The 21,069-nt window shown below is 39.7% G+C and overlaps 1 protein-coding gene across 13 annotated transcripts in view; it reads left to right on the forward strand.

The window, feature by feature from the left end:
• Positions 1-1,876: 1,876 nt before the first annotated feature.
• LDB2 (LIM domain binding 2) overlaps positions 1,877-21,069 on the forward strand; it is a 216,322-nt gene continuing 197,129 nt past the window's right edge. For 12 of the 13 annotated variants that reach the window (XM_061992161.1, XM_061992163.1, XM_061992162.1 and 9 more), the window contains exon 1: positions 1,943-2,474. In XM_061992161.1, coding sequence (XP_061848145.1) covers positions 2,343-2,474 — 132 coding nt within the window. In that variant the 5' untranslated portion in view covers positions 1,943-2,342. The other variant, XM_061992165.1, reaches the window with a different exon arrangement.

The raw sequence follows: 21,069 nt of genomic DNA on the forward strand, positions 1-21,069 counted from the left end.
TTTGCAAACAAAGTAAAATCCACACTTTACTGGGTTGATTTTTTTTTTTTTCTTTTTGTAATCTATTTAAGTAGTTGGTACTTCAGCCATAAAAATGATGTTGTATTAGTGCTGTAACTCTGTAATTTTTCTGGTCATTTTGATTTTGGGCTTTAAGTTAGAAGTGCTGGGATATGTTAAGAGTACAAGGTAGACACAAGGAAGTTTTCTCCTAGGTAGGCAGCCACGTCAGAGGCTTCTCATGTGGCCAGTGAGCCCTGGCAGAGTACTGTCACTGCAGCACTATTGAGCCAAACCCTGTACATGCTATTTATTAAACTCAGCACCTCCTGTGACGGTACTGGAGCAACAGCACAGCATTGCTACCTAGCTGGGGAGCATTTAAAGAGAGAAGTAAAATACCCCATGTATTATCTGTTGGCTCTGTGTTCAGTGACAGAAGCTGTGGGAAGTCTATAAGACAGCTCAATACGTCACTCCTTATGGAAACTGTTATTTCACAAGAGGGTACAGAAATAGTTTTGCTAAACAGCGGCTGGTACATCAGAGATTAATTGTGATCCCAGTCAGTGGTCGCTGGAGTAAAACGACGAACTTTTGTATTTTATCCTGAAAAGACACCTTAGATTTTCCAGATTTATCCAAGTGCCAGTGGAACTGGAATTATTCAAATCTGTCTTGATATATATTCCTCCATTCAGTTAGAGTCAAATTACTTTTTTGGCAGTGGGTGAGGCCATATTATGCTCAAATATTTTTTTTCAGGGTTGCTACATAAGTTTAGAAACTGTACTGGTGCGTGCCTCCATTTCCCCATCTGTGAAATGGGCAATCCCACAGCATTCCTGTGGAGCACCCCGGTTGAGAACCACTGTGACTGCAGCTGATTGTTATTCTCTTAATCATATTAGTTAACTAAATCTGTTCCTAGAGTGGTTCCATTTGCTTGAATGAATTTACATGAGAGATTAATTCAGCGCTGTTTAGTGTTGGTTTTACATTTATTCAGTACTGTAAATAATGCCTGATACTTTACAGCTGTGTAGAAAGACACAGTCTGTGCTTCAAGGTTGGGTTTGGGGGTTTTTTTTCGTATAGGTAATGTGAAGGGTCCTCTCTTAAACCTCGCGTTTCCCCGTGTAGCGGATGAGCCCATTTTGTTTCCTCTACATTTTAAGGACTTTTCGTTCACGTGGTATGCGCTCCCAGCACTTTTCTTGCAAGTGTGATTCAACAGATAAAGTTCATCCTTCACCTCTAAAGGGCGGTTACCTCCCCTTCTCTCTCGAATTCCCCCCCCCCCCCTTTTTAGATATCTTTCATTTTCAACTGGATTTATGCACAGTAATGATCCTGAAAATAGGGACCAGTCTCCTACCTAGCAGCAGCCGCCACCTTTAAGCCGGACAGCCGCTTTAAAAACGATCCATTTGCTTCCTCCTAACCCCCGCAGAAGGGGAGGGCCAGCGGTTATTCGGGGCTCTCCTTCTCCCTCCCGGCTCTCCGCGTTTTCCCGATTTCCCGGGAGGTTTCAGTGGGCATTTGCCCGCTCTCCATTGTGTGGAGAGCGGTGCGCGAAGGTGCTGCCTTTGTGCAGGCTGCCAGCCATCCCGCTTCTGGTGCAGCGGCGAGGCCGCCGCCCCCCTCGTCCCCCCAAACTGTTGATGTGAGGCGGACACCCCCTTGCAGGGCAGGGCACGGCCGGGCCGGGCCAGGGTGGCGAGCGGTGCCGGCGGCCGGTGGCCCGGCAGCAGCGCTGGGAGCCGCCGGGGAGCGAGGGGACTCGCCGGCGGCGAGCGGCGGGGCTGGCCGTGGCCTGTGTTTATGTATTTTGTAGTAATCACATTTCTGACATTACCCAAGCGTGCTCCTCGCGGAGGGTGATTGGCTCAGGCAGCTTTTAAACCACCTATATGCTAACCAGCCTGGCTGCCAGGTTCCCGCGGGGTCCTGGCTGGGAGAAATTAAACCCAAACCTTAGCCCTCTGTCAGGCGCAGAGGAAAATCATATTTTTGAACTAGTCCACAGCGTGGACAGGAAATGACCCCTCCAGAAACTGCTGCTTTAAAACCGAGCGGCGGTGCCTGAAGCTCTCCAGCCTCTCTCTCCCCCCTCCCTTCTCTCTCTCTCTCTCTCCGGAGCCTGTGCGCTCCCGCTCCCGCTCCGCTCCCCCCCCCTCTGCTGTGGAGGGCTCCCACGGCAGTTCCCAGCCAGTGCGTGCAGCCTGGATGTGTGTGTGTGTGCGCGCTGCTACTTTGTACTGTGAAGAACACACAGCCCATGTGCTCTGTATGGATGTTGATGATACTCTGTGTAGCTTGAATCTCTGCAAGCAGGCAAGATGTCCAGCACACCACATGACCCTTTCTATTCTTCTCCTTTTGGCCCATTTTATAGGAGACACACACCATACATGGTGCAACCAGAGTACCGAATATATGAAATGAACAAGAGGCTGCAGTCGCGGACGGAGGTAAGTCCCTCAGCCTTGTTTTCCTGTGCATGGACCGTGGTAGGTTTCAGCCCGAATTCCAGCTGAAGCGTCCCACTAGACAGTACAGTGTATGCAGGCACGAACCCTAATTAATTTAGTAGTTTAATTGGGTAATCCCTCATTATGTTTCCATGCAGAGCAACTCTTTGAGGAGATACCAGCTTAGGCTGAAATCTTGAAATTACAGTACAGCACTTCAGGATTGATTGTAATGCTAGTCTCAGGAAATTTCTTTGCCTCAGCGTGTTGTTTGCTCAGGATCTGTCCTGCTGGCATTTGCAGCTAGAATATTACAAGGTACCGCTTGAGCTTTTGCACAAAACTCATTCAGAAATGTTGCAGGTTTAGAGGAAGAGACAAACATTTCTCTGGTTTTGTTTTGTGAACTTGTTAAAAAATGAATGGTGACAGAAAACAGGAGGAGACTTTTAAAAACTTATTCCTAGGCATCACTTAAAGAACACATGTTCAGGGCAACCGGCAAGAGAAATTCATGTTTACATTTAGAATGCAGTTGCTTTTATCGAGAGAGATGATCTGTTCACGACTTTATCATATAGCTGTCAAAAGTACCCAATAATGTAAACTACATTCACTGTTGGCTATGCTTTGTATAATCTGTTAGTGGTTTATACACCCTGTGTTCTACACTCAGATCAGCCACCACAAAGAATATGCTGAATGGGAAGGGAAAATACTTTTGTCACTCAAAGACAAAATAATAGTGGAGATTGTGTCTTATTATTTACAATTATTTATTATTTAAAATGAAGCACACTTTTTAGTCAGTTGAAGTTGAACTGTGTAGGCTGAACCAGGCTGCATTTCTGCCCATGTGTCTGTGTTTGTGCAAACATTCTTGGCGCTACAATTTTTCATAGTAGTTTAGCAGCGGTGCCCCGAAAACACTTTTTAAAAGTATTCATCTTGTGTAGTGAATGGCTTTATGCAGGCACAAGTACCTGCCAAATTTGTGGCATAAAGCATGGTACAGGGTCTGTTTGTTGTATTGTACTTCTTTAAGAGAACACCAGGTTATTGTAAAATAAAACACACATGCCTGAATTGTCAGCTAAGCCACAGAGAATCTGTGACGTTTAATGTATATGATACAGCTAACGAGATGTGACCTGCTTTCTGATTGGGTAACTGCTGTGGGGTAACTGCTTTTCTAACACTGTTACCACTGCTAGTCTTAAAACATTGCTGTGGAGTAATTGGTAAATACACTTTGTGCTGGTTAAAATCTCCTAGCAGCTCATTGCTCCTCAAATCACAGCAACTGTTTGTTAGTTTTGCCCCAAGTTGTTGCTGAGGGTCGCTGACATTTAGTTAGAATGAGGGGCTTTGGGGGTGGGGTTATTTGCTACTCTTTATTTGTCAGCGTCTTGCAACTCTGCTCCTTACATTCCTGTACATTTTGATGTCATAACGTCTAGACTTTTTCAAGTGAAAATAAGAAATATGTACCACTAAGTGATTCCTTCAGGGTTTTACATATAAGCAGTTCTGATAAGCTGTCAGTGCTAAATTACCCTTTTTATGTATCATTTCAGTGGTACTTCTAATAATTAACCAGTTTCTGATTGCAGCTCCTTTACAAACATTACACTAGAAAAGTTTTTGAGGGACTTGTAAAACATCTTCCCCCTGCTGTATTCCTGAGGTGTGCTGGGTTAGACTTTGGTGCATTTTATTGCATTTTCCGCTGTGCATGTTCACAGGGATTGTCGTTGGCAAAAAGCGATAACCTTCTCTCTCTTGCTAGTGCCACCATACATAGGTTTCAGCAGTACTCTACTTTGACAGACAGTGCTTAGTTAATGAAGGCCTTGTTATGCTCCAGCGTTTCTTTTATTTGCTCATAGTAAAAATACTTCTGCCTTTGTGATGGTTTAGTGTTTACAGTTTGGCTCTCTTATTTTTTAATTTCTGAGCTCTGTGCTGTAAGCACTGTTATTTGTTGAAACGCCTTCAAATGCCTCTAGCTAGCTTCAGCTCATCTCATTCATCCTCCTTCCTTAATAAAAATAAAATAAAATTAGTTGCCTGTGCCACTTACAGTGAGTAGGTGTGGACAGCCTGTAAGGAACCGTGCTGGACTATGGGGCAGGTTGGGAGTGGAAGTTTCACGTTAATTTTATGCACTTCCAAGTGTGTTTGGGATTGGTAGCTGTGAAGGCTTCTGGAGCATGTATAACTGGCTCTGAATTTTTTGAATCTAGACCGATGGAGCCCTGTATGTCATGGAAAGAATGTGCTTGTGCTATGGGTGATACATGCTTACTGCATGAACGTTTCTCTCCAACCAGTCTTCAGAATAATGTAGGCACTGGTCTCTGAAGGAGGCTGGTTGTACTCTGTGAGCCCCAGGGGGTAGGTGAGCACAAGCAAAGCAGCTTAAGGGGAAAGGAATTACAAAGAAACTTTCCAAAAGACTGGGGGTAGCAAGCTGGCAGATTCCACTTGGACCCAACTGCGGGAGAGCTGGTGGCAAGTGAGAAACCTACAGTTCTTATTCCGAATATATCCTTGGAAAGCACTTGGGATTTTCCTGTTTTCCTACAACATAAAAATGTTCTTAATAATCCTTAGAGTCAGATTGTCTGCTGTCCCTTACAGTGGGGGAAGTTCCAAGGCAGAGCAAAACATACATAATTTACTAAAGTTATACAGAAGGTGGATGGAGAGCCTTTGAAAGGAGTACCTAATATGTCATGTCTGTCTGTTTTCTCCTTTCCATCTGTAGAGCCCACACCTTTGTAGGGAATTACTGCGGCAGCTCACCAGAGCTTGCAGGTAGATGAGAAATGATTCAAAAAGTACTGGGCTGGGGAATTAGGGAATCCACCAATAAATGCAGTTTCTACTCCTACTCTCCCAGCACCATGGTCTATGGTGTGTTGGGGGAGGTAGAAGTGTTCTCAAAGTGGCTCTACACTTGAGGACCCTTCCTGAGACATCTACTGCTTTCACTCTGGTTTGTGTCAGCATTGGGTAGAAGAGAATTACTGTTGGTGTAAAGGGTGTGCTCAGTGTATTAAGCAAACTACAGAGTTATAAAGAGAGATCATTTAGGTGCAGCATGACTATCTTTGTTGTTCTTGTTTTCCTTAGGAATAAATAGTTATGAAAGTAAAGAATTAGCAGCTCAAGCCTGTGCTAGATGTGCAAGCTTTGGCTCTCCCAACTTTATGGGCTCTTCAGGTGGAACCTACAACTGCCTTTTTAAATTCAGGGTCAGTCTTAGGCAAAGAATTCCAATCACACCCAGGCAGGGGGTGGTTTTATGATATAAGTACTGGCAAAAGTCCACCACCTAGCTAATTCTTATGTGATCTAAAGTAAATTAGGGAGTTTGAGTTACTAATGTGCATGGGAACACCTTACCTTCCTTAAAAGTTGTTCAGAGAAATCTAATGTGATAACACTTGTGTTTTTCTTAATAATACTGTGTGAGCTTCTAGTGCCATTTTGTAATGCATCAATGATCCGGATTTAAAGAAGTAAAATGAATATTTAAATGTTTAATAATCTCTGGCAGATATAAAGATAAATCTTATTTTCTTCTATCATAGTTGATTAACTTTCTGGTTAACCAAAATGCAGCTATTTCCTCCCTCTGTGTGTGGTTTTAAGGATTTCATTGCCATTTACTCAAACTCAGTTTATCTTAATATTTTTATATCTGTGTTAGTTTCAAGCAAGTTATTTTCTGTGTAATTTCAAGGAAGCAATCCTGTTGTGGCATAATCAGCAGTTTCTAAAGTTCTAGGTAGCAATCCACAACGTAGGTAAGTTAGCTTAAATATTTTCCCTGTTTTTCATGAACCTTGCTGTCTGAAAAAAAGCATGTTTTCCTCTTTGGTGTTGAAAATCGTTTTCTGTTCTACTTTTTAATCATTTGAAATGGCTCATACTTAAAACAAAAGGTGATTATATCTTGTATAAAATTATTTGTCAGTAACATTACAGCATGCTGTGGATGGATCACTTAAATTTGCTGACAGATGAAAGTTTGAGGTGTTTTGTTGCTAGCAATCAAAGAAATGAGTTATCAGGCCTTTCATTTATTTGTTTAGTCTCCTGTTTTATTAGAACTTTTGCATATCACACAATAACTTCACCTGTATCTATCTTTGTCATTACAACAGATTTTGCTTTACATCATCATTATATGAAAAACACAGCTTTCCTTCTGGCTAAGAGCATGTGTTTTAAGGGTGACTAGAGAACTTGGATAGTAGTATAATTGTTTTAAAGACAATCAACTTAAATAATATTAAACTCCTATTAAACTGTATAGTGAATGTAACAGATTTTACGGTGGAAGAAAATTTAGAGGAAATTAAAAGGAAGATAAAGGAGGATGTTATGATTATTTAAAGGCTATTAAATGATCTGGAAATTTACACAGACATTCATATTCAAGCAAATATTTAAAGCAAATAAAAGCAAAACAAAATTTCTGCAGTTTTGTGGAAGTCTCTTATTTTACTTCCTCACGTTGCTATCTGATGAAATAATCTTTTCTTTTTCCTCCTGGTACATTTTTAATAGATTAGTCATAAAAATCTATGTTGTGACATCACATTTGTTCACATAGCAACTTAGTATCTCAAACAGATCTCTCACATTGTGTACATTAGTCTGAGTTTGTCCAATGAGTTTGTTTTGTTGAGGGGAAAACATATAAACTACCGTCTCACAGTATTTTTGAGGAAATTATTCTTTCATCCACAAATATACTTAGCAATTCTAGGAACATGAGTACTTATAAACCATGCTTTGCTGAAACTAAAAGATCCATTTTAAAAGAAAGCCCTTGAAATCCTTTAGACAGACACCGACTTCAGAATAGATTTGAGGTTCTTTTTACTGACTCTCTTTATTTCATATAGGTTTTTTCATCCCTTTTAAAAAAAATTCTGTTGCAGCTGTTTTCAATTAAAATTGTTGCAAACTAACAATTCTTATGAGGCTGGGGGAGAAAAAAAACTCTACTTCCTTTCTATGCTGATCCTTAGCTTGTAATCAGGGATGTCTTGCTGCCTATTTTTTCTTTTTCCCCCTAAAGTTATAGAGTGTAAACAGCAATCGTAAGGAACGGGGAGCTTTTGGGGGCAGGGGCTGGCGAGGGGGGAGAGCCAATGTGAATATGTAGAAATGGATCTTGTCTGAAAATCACTCTGATGCTTACTAGATCCTTCTCTAGAAAGAAATCTTTTCAGCCCTTCTTTTTCTCTTTTTCCTTCTTTACTCTTTAAACCATAAATCCTTAAACTCAGTCATTCCCTGATGTAAACAAGATTTACTATGCAGATCCAGTCTCAAAAATAGAAGCCTCTGCATGGTGAGAAGGAACAAAATAGAGATCATAACAAGGGCCCAGTCCTGTGTGCTTGTTTAAGCTGGAGTTTTGCCTGCAGTATTATTGCAAGATCAGATTTAAAAAAAAAATTAAAAAGATACATTTGTTTTTGGTATATACACTGTTTACAGAAAAAGGGAATGAGTAGATTGCTAAACTCATTGCAATATTTTTAGCTGGACTCCTCATTTCAAGTGGTATTTCTTTGTATCTTTTTGCCAAAAGTTGCATATCTGCTGTAAACAGGCATTCCGAATGTGCTGATACTTTGTTTGGTTGCTTCCTCCACAAGAAGAGCTTTCATTCCTGCACTGCACTGTGTAAACAGGCCAGCATATATCCTCAGTTTTGCTGGGTGCACTTTTCCAAAAGTTGAATCTGGGCTACTTGAAGCCTCAGAAGGGTTATCCTGGCAGGGGCAAGGTTGCCCCAAAGTGGCTGACGATTAGTCTTCAAAAAAGACTGTGGTAAGGTAGAGGCCTGTTGGCCATGTCTCAGTGGTCTTATTTGTCAGGCAAATATAGTAGTGAAAGAAGCCTCTAGACACCCCTGGCTGAAAACTTCTCCATAGGCTTGTGTCTTTCTTTTCCCTAATACATTCTTTCTGTGTTTGGTTACTGTTAGAATTTCAGAGAGAAAGGGCTTTATGGTCAGAATACTGTTTCCAGTCTAATACACTGTGGTGGACAGCCATGCCCTTCGAAACTAAAGCCTGTCAGTTACTGATCTAAGCCAAATAGTACACTTTGTACCCCTGAAGTAACTGGGGATCAACTAGAACCACCTGTAGACCGTAAACCTCAGCATGGCAAGAGTTGATATTTCTGGACACAACTGTGGCATTTCTGTGCCTTATGGGGCTAGTGAAAAATCACTGACCTGGAAAAATGAGACCTTTGCAGAACTAAACATAAACTAGAACTTGGTAGCTTTCTAAGTCAATCACTTCTTCAGAACACTTTCAAGAGTGTCGGAAGTGTAGAGCCTTTGCAAAAGCCATGAATTTCACAGGAGCAGGCTGTCCTCTCCATGAAGCTTAGATTGCCGCGGCACCACCTTGCTTGTTTGTACACCATGTTCATACACCATGCTCATGATGGTCAGGGTGGTGTTTCTATCTGCATCATGTAGATTTGAGGAATGATACTTGAGCGTAGCAGGTTTCTTCTTTATGGATAACTTTGACAACTACAGAAAAAAAAAAGTAAGAATCAAACAAGATCTTGTCTCAAAGGTGTTTCTGTTGTCAATATTCACACCCAGGTACTTGGCCAGGACAGAGTCACAAACTCATAACAGCAATGGCAAAGCTGCAACTTTATGCAGGTTTCTAAATGTACTTAAAATCTATTGCCTAGGTACCTGCAAACTAAAGAGTTTGGCCTTCGCATCCTTCCAAGCAGCTAATAAATTAGAACATTGCTCTAGTATTTATCACACATGATCTGCAACACCTGCTGATACCCATCTTTCCTGATGCTGAACCACAGAGTGAGCTTGCCAAGCCTAAGATAACTGAGGGGAAACATTCAGATCTACCATCGTGTGTGTTCAAAAGAGGGAGGGGAAAATCTAATCTCTGGGTGTACCTTTGCTATCAGATTACTTGCGTACAGCAGATTCAATATCTGTCCAGATCCTGTCCATTTTACACAATTGCTGCAGACTATAGCATCCTCATGATCCAGAAGAATTGCATGGACTGTTCGGATGCCTGTTGCATTCAGAGGGCAAATAAAACATTTAGTGCGTATAAAGTGCTCATATTTGGAAACCTCTGATAAAAGCAGACCCAAGAATAGACCTAATTGTATATCCACTGTGCTCATTCTTCAAAAACTAAATACCTGGAAAAAACTGCCATCCCTATTTGAGTATTATTATATGCAGTCTTACATCACCTGTGCAGGGGACTATTTTTACTTTTCTTTTGGACTTTTAAGTAATTGTTTTTTCTAACGACATATTTTATTAGGTTATTTTCTAAAGTAGTAATTTGAGAAAATTATGACTTCCAGTACATTGCACATTATAAAGTATTTCATGTACCTTATTGTGATTCTTGTTCCAGTTTTGTAGTTTTTCCTCAGCCATTACCAGAAGACTGTATTGGAGAAGGAGCTACCATCTGTCCTAGAGCAGGTTACAAAGGGATTTTTGAAATATTAATGATTACATTATACAAAAAAAGAAGTATTCTAAATCTTTAAATACAGTAGTCACGTGGACAGAGGAAAATGCAAACAAAAAAAAAAAAAAGAAAGTAAATAGAGTGAAACTTTTCTAGTTTATTGTTGTTTAAGCTGAAATGCTCTCAGCGTACTTCATCCCTCAGGAAGCAGTCAGCAGCACCAACATTCCTAACTACCTTCTCCCCTACAGACTAGAGATCCTCCAGGGCATGATTGCCCAGACAGGCATGAAACGTCCTTTGCTGCTAAGCATGCTACCAGGGTAGTGTTTTACAGATGGCAAAAGGGAGTATGAAATGCCTCGCACCTAGAATGCTACGTTTTCTTCATGTACTTTACAAAAGTCTCAGGTGTGGATTGGAGGAAGGCTGACTACTGTCTGTTTCACTCTGTCCTCCCTATTCTAATAGTAACTTGCCTTTTCAGAGCAGTGTCACTGGTCTTCCATTATTCTTGTATCCACTTTAAGTACCAAAAATGTTTCTATCTCACTCCATTTCACATCACAATAATGTTACTGTGACTAGAAAGGAAAATAATTGCTGTGAAATAGTTCCTTTTTAGCAAATGGAAATTCTTCTTGTTGTTGAGCAGCTTGCAGGAAGGACCACCTTTCCTTTTGGTTCATGGTCAGTGTATCTCCACCTTTCTCCTTCCCTATACCAAGATGTTAAAAACATCTGACATGATGTAGCTTCTATATGTGCATTTACAACCATATCACTTACTGTAGTGGATGAAGGCAATACAATAGCTCTATCACTTCTACCTAGACTTAATAACTGGAGTATCAGTTAACCCTTAGGGTAATTAGGTAATAATGTTGTTGATGTGATTTCAAGTATCATTTTAAGCAATTAGAAGTTCAGATATAATGTGATGCAATTATGCATTATATAGCGCATCTATCCATTTTACAGAGCAAAAATTACCATATGTTTTGTGGGAAGCTTGGCATTTTGCACTGACTGGAATTCTGCTTGTATTTACGAACAGCATGCCTGTAAACTATGGTAATAACTCTTTGAAGGCCACACCTATGCACATTGCTGATTATGTTAAAAAGCATAGGCCCATTTTAATAAATGTGTTGGCATGAATAATGGGACATGAAAAGCCAACACACTGGGTAAAGGTTCATTACCTGAGTGCAACAAATACTACATGCAAAATTTCCCGTACTATTCAGTTGAGTTTAACAGTGAATTTGCTTTGGCTATGCTCATGCTCTTTATGCTTTTCTGTGAACGTTTGATCAATGGAGTTTTAGTCTTACAAATAAGTGCAGAATGCAAATTTCAATTTCTTAAGCATTCAGGAAAGATGTGGCTTATTTTATATGGGCTAAGCTGAGAGGCAATGTTTCCTAGTTTGAGTTTGCAAAACCTCCCAGTTAGAACGACGATATTTAGAAATTAAATATACCAGTGAAGTATCTCTGATTGCTTTTCAGTGAGGACTGACTGTTGTATGAATGTAAAGCAAATTAATAGCAATGACTGATGGCAATGGGAAAATTACAGGTCAGTAAAAACGATGAACGTACATATTTTTTTTCTTAGGAGAGGATGCTGCTTACATGCAGTTGCTTTAGAAAGAATGTATTAAGAAAGAGTTGGTGAAAAAAGTCAAAGCTTCCTGGCATTTTAAGCTCCAGCTCCATCCAGTCAAAAGCGAAACAGTGACACACACTATATGACCAATCACAGCCAATGGTCTTAGCAGAATATCACATGCTTAAGCACACTGCTTGTTATAAAAGACGTGCAAAAAATACATCTTAAATTTGAATAATTAATGCATTCAAATAAATTGTTGTTAATTTCTAGCAACTCTGAGTAGAACAAAGTGGAATTCATAAAATGTATTATTCGTTGCAAATGATTAGCTCATGTCTTTCCAGTACCTCTTAACACTCTGTCAGGGTTAATAACACAAAGTAAAGAGATTGGTGAAGATGCCAGTGTACCAAGTACATCTCTTCACTGACGGTGCTGTGAGATTATTTAACACCCACATCAAGAGCAGCCTGAAGCAACCGAGTTGCACCTTGACTGATTGTTTCATCCCAAGGGCTGCACTTCTAAATACGCAGGGTAGCACAGACTTCCTCGGCAGTACGGTGTTAGCACTGGTATGTAACCTGAAGCCACAACCTGCGTGTCTAGACTGACAAGGATCCTACCAGTTGAGCCACTGTGACACCTTGTGGCTTACAAAGCAACACAAGCATCTTTTCAAAAACTAACAGGTAAGAGCCAGAGGTTAATGGGTACTGATAAATACCCTCTCATACAATTACCAACAGAAATCTCTTTGTTGGGTTACTTTACTGTGTTTTTGAGATACAATTCAATTAAGCAGCAGCAGGCTCATTTCTGTTTGGGGTCTGTGTAGCACATATTTTACTGTAAAGTGTCATAAGATGGGGATGTCATTTTACCAAGTCTGACCTGTTGCTATTATCTCCAGTGCTTTGGTGTTTGCTCATCATTCAAATTACATAAAGAGACACTGTTCTGGCTGCAGTACAGAGTAAATATTTTATTTGTTTGCAACCATTAATCTGGTTAACCAAAAGAATACTTGAAGGGAGTGAAGTACATTTTGGTGCTGAATGTCTTCAAATAGTAGCAGAGTTAAATGTAACAGAGACATAGTAAGCATTTAGCAATGGGCTCAGTACTAACCCCTGCGTTTCAGGTTAAATAGATCAATGTTTCAGCTGTAGATAATTCATTAACAACAATGCAGCTGTATTTTGCTGAGAAATTCCCAGTAAACTTAAAATTTTGGCCAAGGATGCATGGGGTCAAGAAGGAACTCTGCATCTGTAAGGGCTCAGGACCTCATGGTACCCAAATGATTGTTGTTTGTTACATCTTCAAACGAGCACATCCACGTTTCCTTCCATGATGAACCTGAGCATTTGAGAGGAGTTTCCAGTAAACTCGATGTCCCATAACACTTTCCTTGGCTCTGATATTTTCAAAAAGTTGGCAACAACTGGGCTGAAATAGTTACCTTCTGTTTCCAAATACCGACTTACTGCTGAGTACACTCCCTTACAATGCAAGGAGTCTGCATCCATCTGTTGTCCCTTCAGGTACATCCACAGTGCTGTTACTTAAAGGTAATGTATAGATGTACATGCCCAAACTTGCATTTGTCTTGCTGCTGTGGGAAGCAGTAGCAGCACAAGGCTCAGGGCACACAGTTTACCTCTTTTCATGCACAGGGATTTTGATTGTTTTTTGAGCTTCATGCTCTTCAAGTTAAGTGGCTACTGATCCTCATACACGACAAGTCCTTCATGATGTTTACCATTATATTTATTACAGGATTTTTGGGACTGTGACCACCTTCTCTGTTCTTGTACAGTGCTGGTACAGTGGAGTTCTGGTCTGTATCTGCAGCCTGTTTTTAATATTGTGCTATGTATTTAACTAAAGCCTAAAAGTAGATAGTAGTGTTTAAAATACTTTCAAAACCAAATCTAAATATACCACATTAGTTTTGGTTTCACAAATGAAAATGTTTTAATTGATACTACATGTATTTAGGCACTGCAAAGAATTATCTGACTAGAAAACACCACAATACTCTAGGTTGTTGGAAGATGACTGTTTAATATTATCAACACATTCCAAACTTCTCAAATAGTTCAGCACACCCGTGCAAACCTACTGGCTTTGCCAAGCAAGTACATTTTAGGGCAGCATTCTGCCAGTTGATTCATACATCTGATATTGTTATTAAATCAATTACATTTTAGTATGATTCTTCAGTAGTTTCATGTCAATTCCAAGTCCATTTTCTTTTAACAATTGAAAGACTATCTTATCTTAAATTCCACAGGAAAAGTATATTCTTCTTAATGGGACCTGGTGCTGTGGAACATGTGTCTTATTTCATGAGGATTTGGGGAAGTAATATTGCAGAATCTTGTAATAAGTAAGTAGAGATGGACTAGAGCAATTGTTTTAGGGAAGGAAGGCAACACTTATTTTTTCTTTTATTGTTTGCACTCTGCTGATTTAATTAGCCAGTGAGAACAGACACACTTTGAATATTAAAAATAAAAAAAAATCAACTCCCCCCCTCACACATCCCCGCATCTGTTGCCTTTTGGAGACTACTCACAGTACCAAAACTACCCAGAGTCTAATGGATTTTGCTTTTCAACAGACGTTACCTGTATTTGCTTGCAAATAAATGAGGCAGTTATAAATATTTTATTCTTGTTCTGAGGGAAAGGCACTGTTTAAATTGTCATTTTGAAAGCAACTGGGCTGCCTTAAACAAAAGTAAAACATTTTTGGTGTTAACACAAATGAAGGCAGTCACAGTTTTGCTACAATTCTGAATGTTATTCTAACAGCAACATCTTAATGATTACTACTTTACAGAAACTTAAATTGTTCCTGAGAATGCATCAAGTTGTGAAGAGTGGAGTCCTGTGCAGGGTTATACGTTGGTCAGGAGAGGAATTCTGAGAATAGATGGTTAAAGCTACTAAAATGATCTCTGCTCTATTTCATTATGTTGCTGCCTTCTGCAGTATCAATTAGATGGCCTGAATTTCAATAAGGAAGCGAAGCAGTTCGCTGCACCTCTGCTGGGTTTGGTCCGCCCCTGCACAGGGGCTACAGCCTTCTCTCTAATTGCACTCTAGAACATGAATATTAATGTCTCATCCAGATCGCAGCATTGCAGGACCAAGGGAGCCTTATCCTGCTCGGTGCTCACATTGTTTTGGGACCTTTCATCATCTGTGGACTCCAGAATTCTCTTACCTTTATTTAATGCCACATCTAAAGACAGCATCAAAAAGGGGAGAATTTTTTTTTAATAGGTGTATACTACCTACTTTATTAAAATATTCTCTCCCAATTCTGCCAAAGGTGGAGTTTTAGAAACACAATTTTCTATGTAATTTTGAAAATGATGATTCTTATTAGGAAGTATATGAAACTATTAAGACCACGGGAACTTGGATAAACCCATGTGGTTTGCAACTTTTCTTACCAGAATAGCTGCACTAAGGTTGAGAACATTGAGTGTGATTGCAAGAGTCAACGCAGAAACATAAATTCAGAGCTCAGCCCAGCAGCCTAGCCTTGCCTTGCCTTGCCTTGCCTTGCCTTGCCTTGCCTTGCCTTGCCTTGCCCTCCCCTCCCCTCCCCTCCCCTCCCCTCCCCTCCCCTCCCCTCCCCTCCCCTCCCCTCCCCTCCCCCTCCCCCTCCCCCTCCCTTCCCCCTCCCTTCCCTTCCCTTCCCTTCCCTTCCCTTCCCTTCCCTTCCCTTCCCTTCCCTTCCCTTCCCTTCCCTTCCCTTCCCTTCCCTCAGAAACTGATGGCACATGGATGCACAGCTGCAAATAACATAGTTTGTGTGCCAACAGTGCAGTCGCGATTCAATATAAATAAATAAATAATTCTTTTTCTCTATCACAAGCTTCCTAGGATTGCTTCAGACTGATCTGGTAACTGCATCTCCTTTTCCCATACAAAGATTTCCCGTGTATGTTAATGAAATGAGTGTTTGGCCCTGTACAAGGTGCAGAAGCTGGTATGGCAAAGATTTGTTTTGTGGAACCTATCTATTCTTATGGCTTTAGCAATTTTAGGTCATTTAGTTCTTAGAAATTAATTTAAGGCACCTCAGAAGGACTAGAAGGGCATATTCAGCTTTTCAGTGTTGTCCATAGTTGGCTGTGTGATAAAACTGCAGGTTCAGGGACGTAGGTTATATTTGCATTACCACTTCACAAATGCCAAAGGTATAATAGAAAGCTGGTTAAGATCAAGCAGCACTTGCTATTAAGGAATATTGCATAGTAAAACAACAAAGGAAAAGGGGATGAAGTTTTTCTTGATCAGAAATTTAGCTGGAGAAATGTATGGCCCATAAATTTGCAGAGTAGTAGGTAGAACTGGCAGGCTGTATGAAGTATATAATTTAGTTGTGCTTATCCACACGCTCCTTAAAAGTGGACTCCGAAACCTACGTTGTTAGCTGTATTAATAAGTAACAAATTTTGCAGGATTTTTTATTAGGTTTATTCATTTGTTTGGTTTTAAAACCAATGGACACTAAATCCTGGACACTCATAGTTTATATTTTTCAGCATTTTTCCTCCAGCAGCTGCTAGCCTCTACTGCTTTACTGGGAGGGGGAAAGCAGGCGATTAAATGAAATTCATAGCCTTTTAGTGTCTGCTCAGCCTGTGACTAGCAGCATGTGGGGCTGGTGGCTGCTGACCTGGCAGACTTACAGCATTTTTATGACGTCAAGTGCACACATCATGGGTCTGTGCAAGATAAATCTGTGCTTCAGGCCCCCACCCCCACCACCCCTGGTTGCTTTCATTTAGGAAATTAAGGACTTCTCCCAGAAAGAATCAAGCCACTCATTATGGTTGTGAACTTGCATTCTTGGCAACATGGCCCAAGTTACTGGGACCAGCAGAATTTTGGGGTTTTTTGTAGATGCACTTTCTGTATGCCTTATTTGTTTGGTATAACAAATGATAACTTGCTGGTTTAAAAAATGAAAAATGGATGGAGATAGCAAATCTGAGTCCCACTGAAATAAATAGCAAATTTTTCATTAGCTTCAACAGCACCAGCACCAAATAGTTACCTTAAAGCCTGGAGTCCTTCAGTTTGTTATTTGTGTGGATGTTTGGCGTTATTTTGCTTGTCTCTACAAGGTTTTATATATGTCAACAACATGTTACTGTCTGTTTCACACTCAGTTGCATTTAAAACCTGTGGATGCATTTCAGGCCATAAAAGAAGTTTACAAAATAACAGCCATTTGCATTCGTGGTTGTCTCCCTTACATCTACTTAATGATTTATTTACTTCTAGGAATTGAATTTGAAATTCCCAGACATCTAAAGCTTTTTCAGCATAAAACTGACCACTGATTTTAAAAAATCATCTACATCAGCACCAACTCAATCATTGACAAGGGCTGGAGGAAATGGAACATCTGGGATCTATTAAGATTTTTATTTATGCTTTTAAATATTGAAATGTGTATCACTGCTTGCCTTTTATGCTTTGAGCATAAATCCATTAAAGAAAGCTCTCACAACACAAACAGTTGCATGGTAAAGTGATTTGGGCTAGAAAGCTTGGACCCTACCTTGTAATTGTAGAGGAATCGCAAGGAAGGCAACAACTGGTGAACATCACTTTATTTCTTGCGGTGATAGAAAGTGTTTACCACGTTCTTCCCAAAGATAGCAGGCTCCTCAATTCTCTTGAGGCTTCTTGCAGAAAATGCTTCACAGTTGCATTTATCTGCTTTCTATACACCGTGCCTTTGAGGTGCAAGCTTGTTGGAGCCTTCACTGAAAGTGATGGCCTGAAATTTTCTCACTACTAAACTTTCAAGTAGTTCCCTACTTCGACCCTCATTGAAAGATGTTGTTTTTTATTACTAGCTTGTCTTTTTAACCATGTAATATTTTCAAGGGGAAAGAGACTGTTAGGACAGTAGCCCACTTCTCCTTAGAAGTCAGACGAGTTTCCACAAACTCTGCTAAATCTCTTCAGCTCCTCCAGAGCCTGTGGAGAGAGCAGGGTACAGGACAAAGGGATTAAAGCCTCCAAGGTGCTCTGTCAACACAGTATTAGGCAGATTATACATCTATTGTTAAAGAGAGACATTTGGGCAGCAGGCAATGCTGCTGCTGGGTTTTTTTGGAGATCAATTAAGGAAAGGTGAGAGCTGGAGTGCAGTTAAGTTTTCCGCAAGGCAGCCTGGCACCTCAAAGGGAACAGCCATGTCTGAATGAGGCCACTGTTGTGTTGCGGCCTAAATTTTCCACACTGCAGGCTCTTGCTGTGGCTTTGTAAACACACTTCTCTGTCTTGCTTCTCTTTCAGCCAATGCATTTGATTTCTAAACCGAAGAACCATGTAGGCTGGTCTTGTTAATGAAGTACTTGCAGGCTGTCATTGGGCAAGGAGAAGGCCCTGTTGGGGTCCCCGCTGTGGGAGCACCCATCAGAGCGCTTGTAGTATGGCGGCACTGCCAGGGCACAGCACTCGGGTTTCTCCCATCAAGAACAAAAGCTGAAGGGAGGGCTCACGTTAACCATTAGTAACTATACCCTATTCTCACTGGGACCAGTCACTAGAGGGGGTGAGATCTCATGTATTAACCTAGAGTATTACAAGCATTTTGGAGGAAGATTGTAAATCCGGCTGGTGGAAAGAGGAGCTCATTACCAGTCCTTTGCTGAGTCCCTTCCATCCTACAGAAACCTTCTTGTAAAAATATTTAGGATTTTGTCTGTGACTTGCTGATTTTACTGGAGACTCTGAACACAATGTCTGGAAAGAATTAACTGGAAACCGTGTCTTCTAGGGGGCCAATGAAGGAAAAAGGATGCACAATTGCTAATAATTGGTGCATTCAAGGTGTGCTTCCAACAGTGTTTTTTACTATAATTTTCCATTCTTTATTTTTGGATTCTGGGAAAGGAGAATAATACTGTAAACGGTGAAAGTTTGTTTAAGAAGGGAAAGGTTTTCAGAAGCAAATATACCAGTCTGACTGACCATGAGCAGGATGAATGTTTAAACATCATTTTTATAGACAGTACTAACTCAAAGGGAATAGTAAAAGTAGAAGGGTTTGCTGATTAAGTGTACAGTTTCTTTAAAAGGACATTTTGAAATTTGTTGTGACCTGTTGTGAAAATTCAAGATTGGATAATATCCTGTAGCAAAGATGATTTGCTTAGTTAACTTCTATCACCTTGATGAGCTACATTTAAAACTTGCTTAGGATGTGTCTAAAAAACTGTACTGAAAAAAGAACTCAGTAGAAAGCTAATATATTATTTAACAATAAATGTTAACTGGATTACAAGGATTTCAATATCCTTCAGGATTTCCCTTTGGGTGTGGTCCCAATGTGAAGAGTGATATTGTTTGGAGTTTCACCCAGAACCTCCACTGCTGATACAGGGAACTGCAATGGCTACAGATGATTCCATCACTGATAATTGTTCAAAATACCAGTGCTCTGGGTTTTTGCTTTAAAGTCATGTTGTAAGAGAGATCATTTTTGTTACAAATTTAAATTGCCATTTCTTGTTCATTTGGAGAGATGGACAATGTTGTAATAACTGACAACCTGAACTTAAGCTATAAATGAAAAAGCACATTTACAGAGTCTTGGAGCTAGATTGTAGCCTGGCAATTCTGTGAAAGACTGTTCGCTCAATGATTAGTCGCAGCACTCTTACTAAATGTGTTTCAATTCATTTTTTGTCACTGAGAAATCGAGAAATAGGTAGCTTATTAAAGGCGACCACATCCTTTTATGCAAATTTAATGCACTTGGCAGGTTTATCATGATAAATGGTCAGGATGAGATAGTTCATGATGTATCTCTAATCTTTCCTGTGAAGATGTTCATGTCTTGCAGGAAGTAGTCCCTTGAGAGCTCAAGTCTTTAGAAGTATGTGGCAGATGGTGATGTCTGCAGAGGCTCATGAGTTGCTTTGAAGTTCCTCCAAATGATGCCTTCAGTTATCATGTCTGAGGTTTTGCAAGTTCTCTCGCTATATCTCTCCTTTGGTGCCCTCTTCTCTCCTCATCACATTGCCTCCCCAAGTTGTTTCTCATACTGGGAACACACACCACATCCTTACAGAGTGCATCTCAACTCATTCCCCAGTCCCATCATATCTTTGCTTGTAAAGTTGTTCTTCCATTAGGCATCTTGAATATTTTAAGTGCAGTGGTTCACAACAGGAAAACAAGAAAACATAACAAATGTCTTAGAAAAACCTATCTATCTATCATTCATGCTTTGTGTTCAGTTTTTTAGTAAATCTTTGGAGCCAACATCAGCACCAGTGTCATGTTAACTAATTGATCAATTTAATAAATTACTGATATTAAGAAGGCCAGCTTCTCTTTAGAGTAGTAACAAGAAGTGGTTAAATTTTAACACATCTACAGGGACAGAAGGAACTTACAAAATCAAAAAACACTGCAAAGCTTTTGAAAATCAAAACTTAATTTATTGAAAAACAACTAATGAAATAAATACAATAGAAAATCATAAAATAATACAGGTTACAGGTCTGAATGACTATGTATTTTCAAAGCTGAATATTTTCACTTTTAATTAGTTGGCCTTTGTGGATCTGAGTTTGGATGGACCTTTTTTCTGAAATCAGGTACCAAATTTCACATGTATTTTTATACCCGTCATATTCCCTTGGTGAGTTCATATTTTAGAATCGCTCACTTAAGTATTTCTGTTACAACCTTCCTATACATAATCGTATGTGTAATAATTGGTAATAGTTAAGTATACATAAATTTTTAATGTATAGGATTGTTTTGGCATTATTCCTCTCTCAAATGCAATTATTACAAGTTGATCCCTTTTAAATATCTGTATTTGTAATATTTTTTAGAAAAATAGCCTACTGATTCCTAAAAAAGCCATATAAAAATTAATGCATTAACATTTCAAGTAATATATTAAAAATTATTGTGCTATTCCTCAGTCTTCTGTATGCTGTGTAATGAAGCATAGCTATTGTTGAGAGTAAGACATAACTATTTGTGTTTGCATCACTCTTTCCCTGTTAAAACTGTCCTCAAAGGGTTTTTTTCTTCTTATGCATGTGGGAGTCATGGCTAACCATGCTATCATACTAAGTTGCTTTTAAAAGAGAGAGAGACAATGAGCTGTGTATTCTTGAAATGTGACCCAAGAAAAATTGGGAGAAATCATTAACTTTTGGGGTTTATTCTGTTTAAAAACTTTTAATTTCAAGTCTGTACTTGCAGCCTCAGTCTATGACATTAACTAACCTATCCTTGGACTGTTGATGTTTTTTGGTAAATGTCAATAATTGAATGTTGAAAGCACATAATATATCTTCATCAAAACATGTTTGAGGTCCTTGTTGTTATGATTTGCACATTACAGTTCCAATTCACAATGTAGAGATTTTTATTTTTAAA

The sequence above is a fragment of the Colius striatus genome, chromosome 3 (genome assembly GCF_028858725.1).
Source record: "Colius striatus isolate bColStr4 chromosome 3, bColStr4.1.hap1, whole genome shotgun sequence".
NCBI classification, from domain to species: domain Eukaryota; kingdom Metazoa; phylum Chordata; class Aves; order Coliiformes; family Coliidae; genus Colius; species Colius striatus.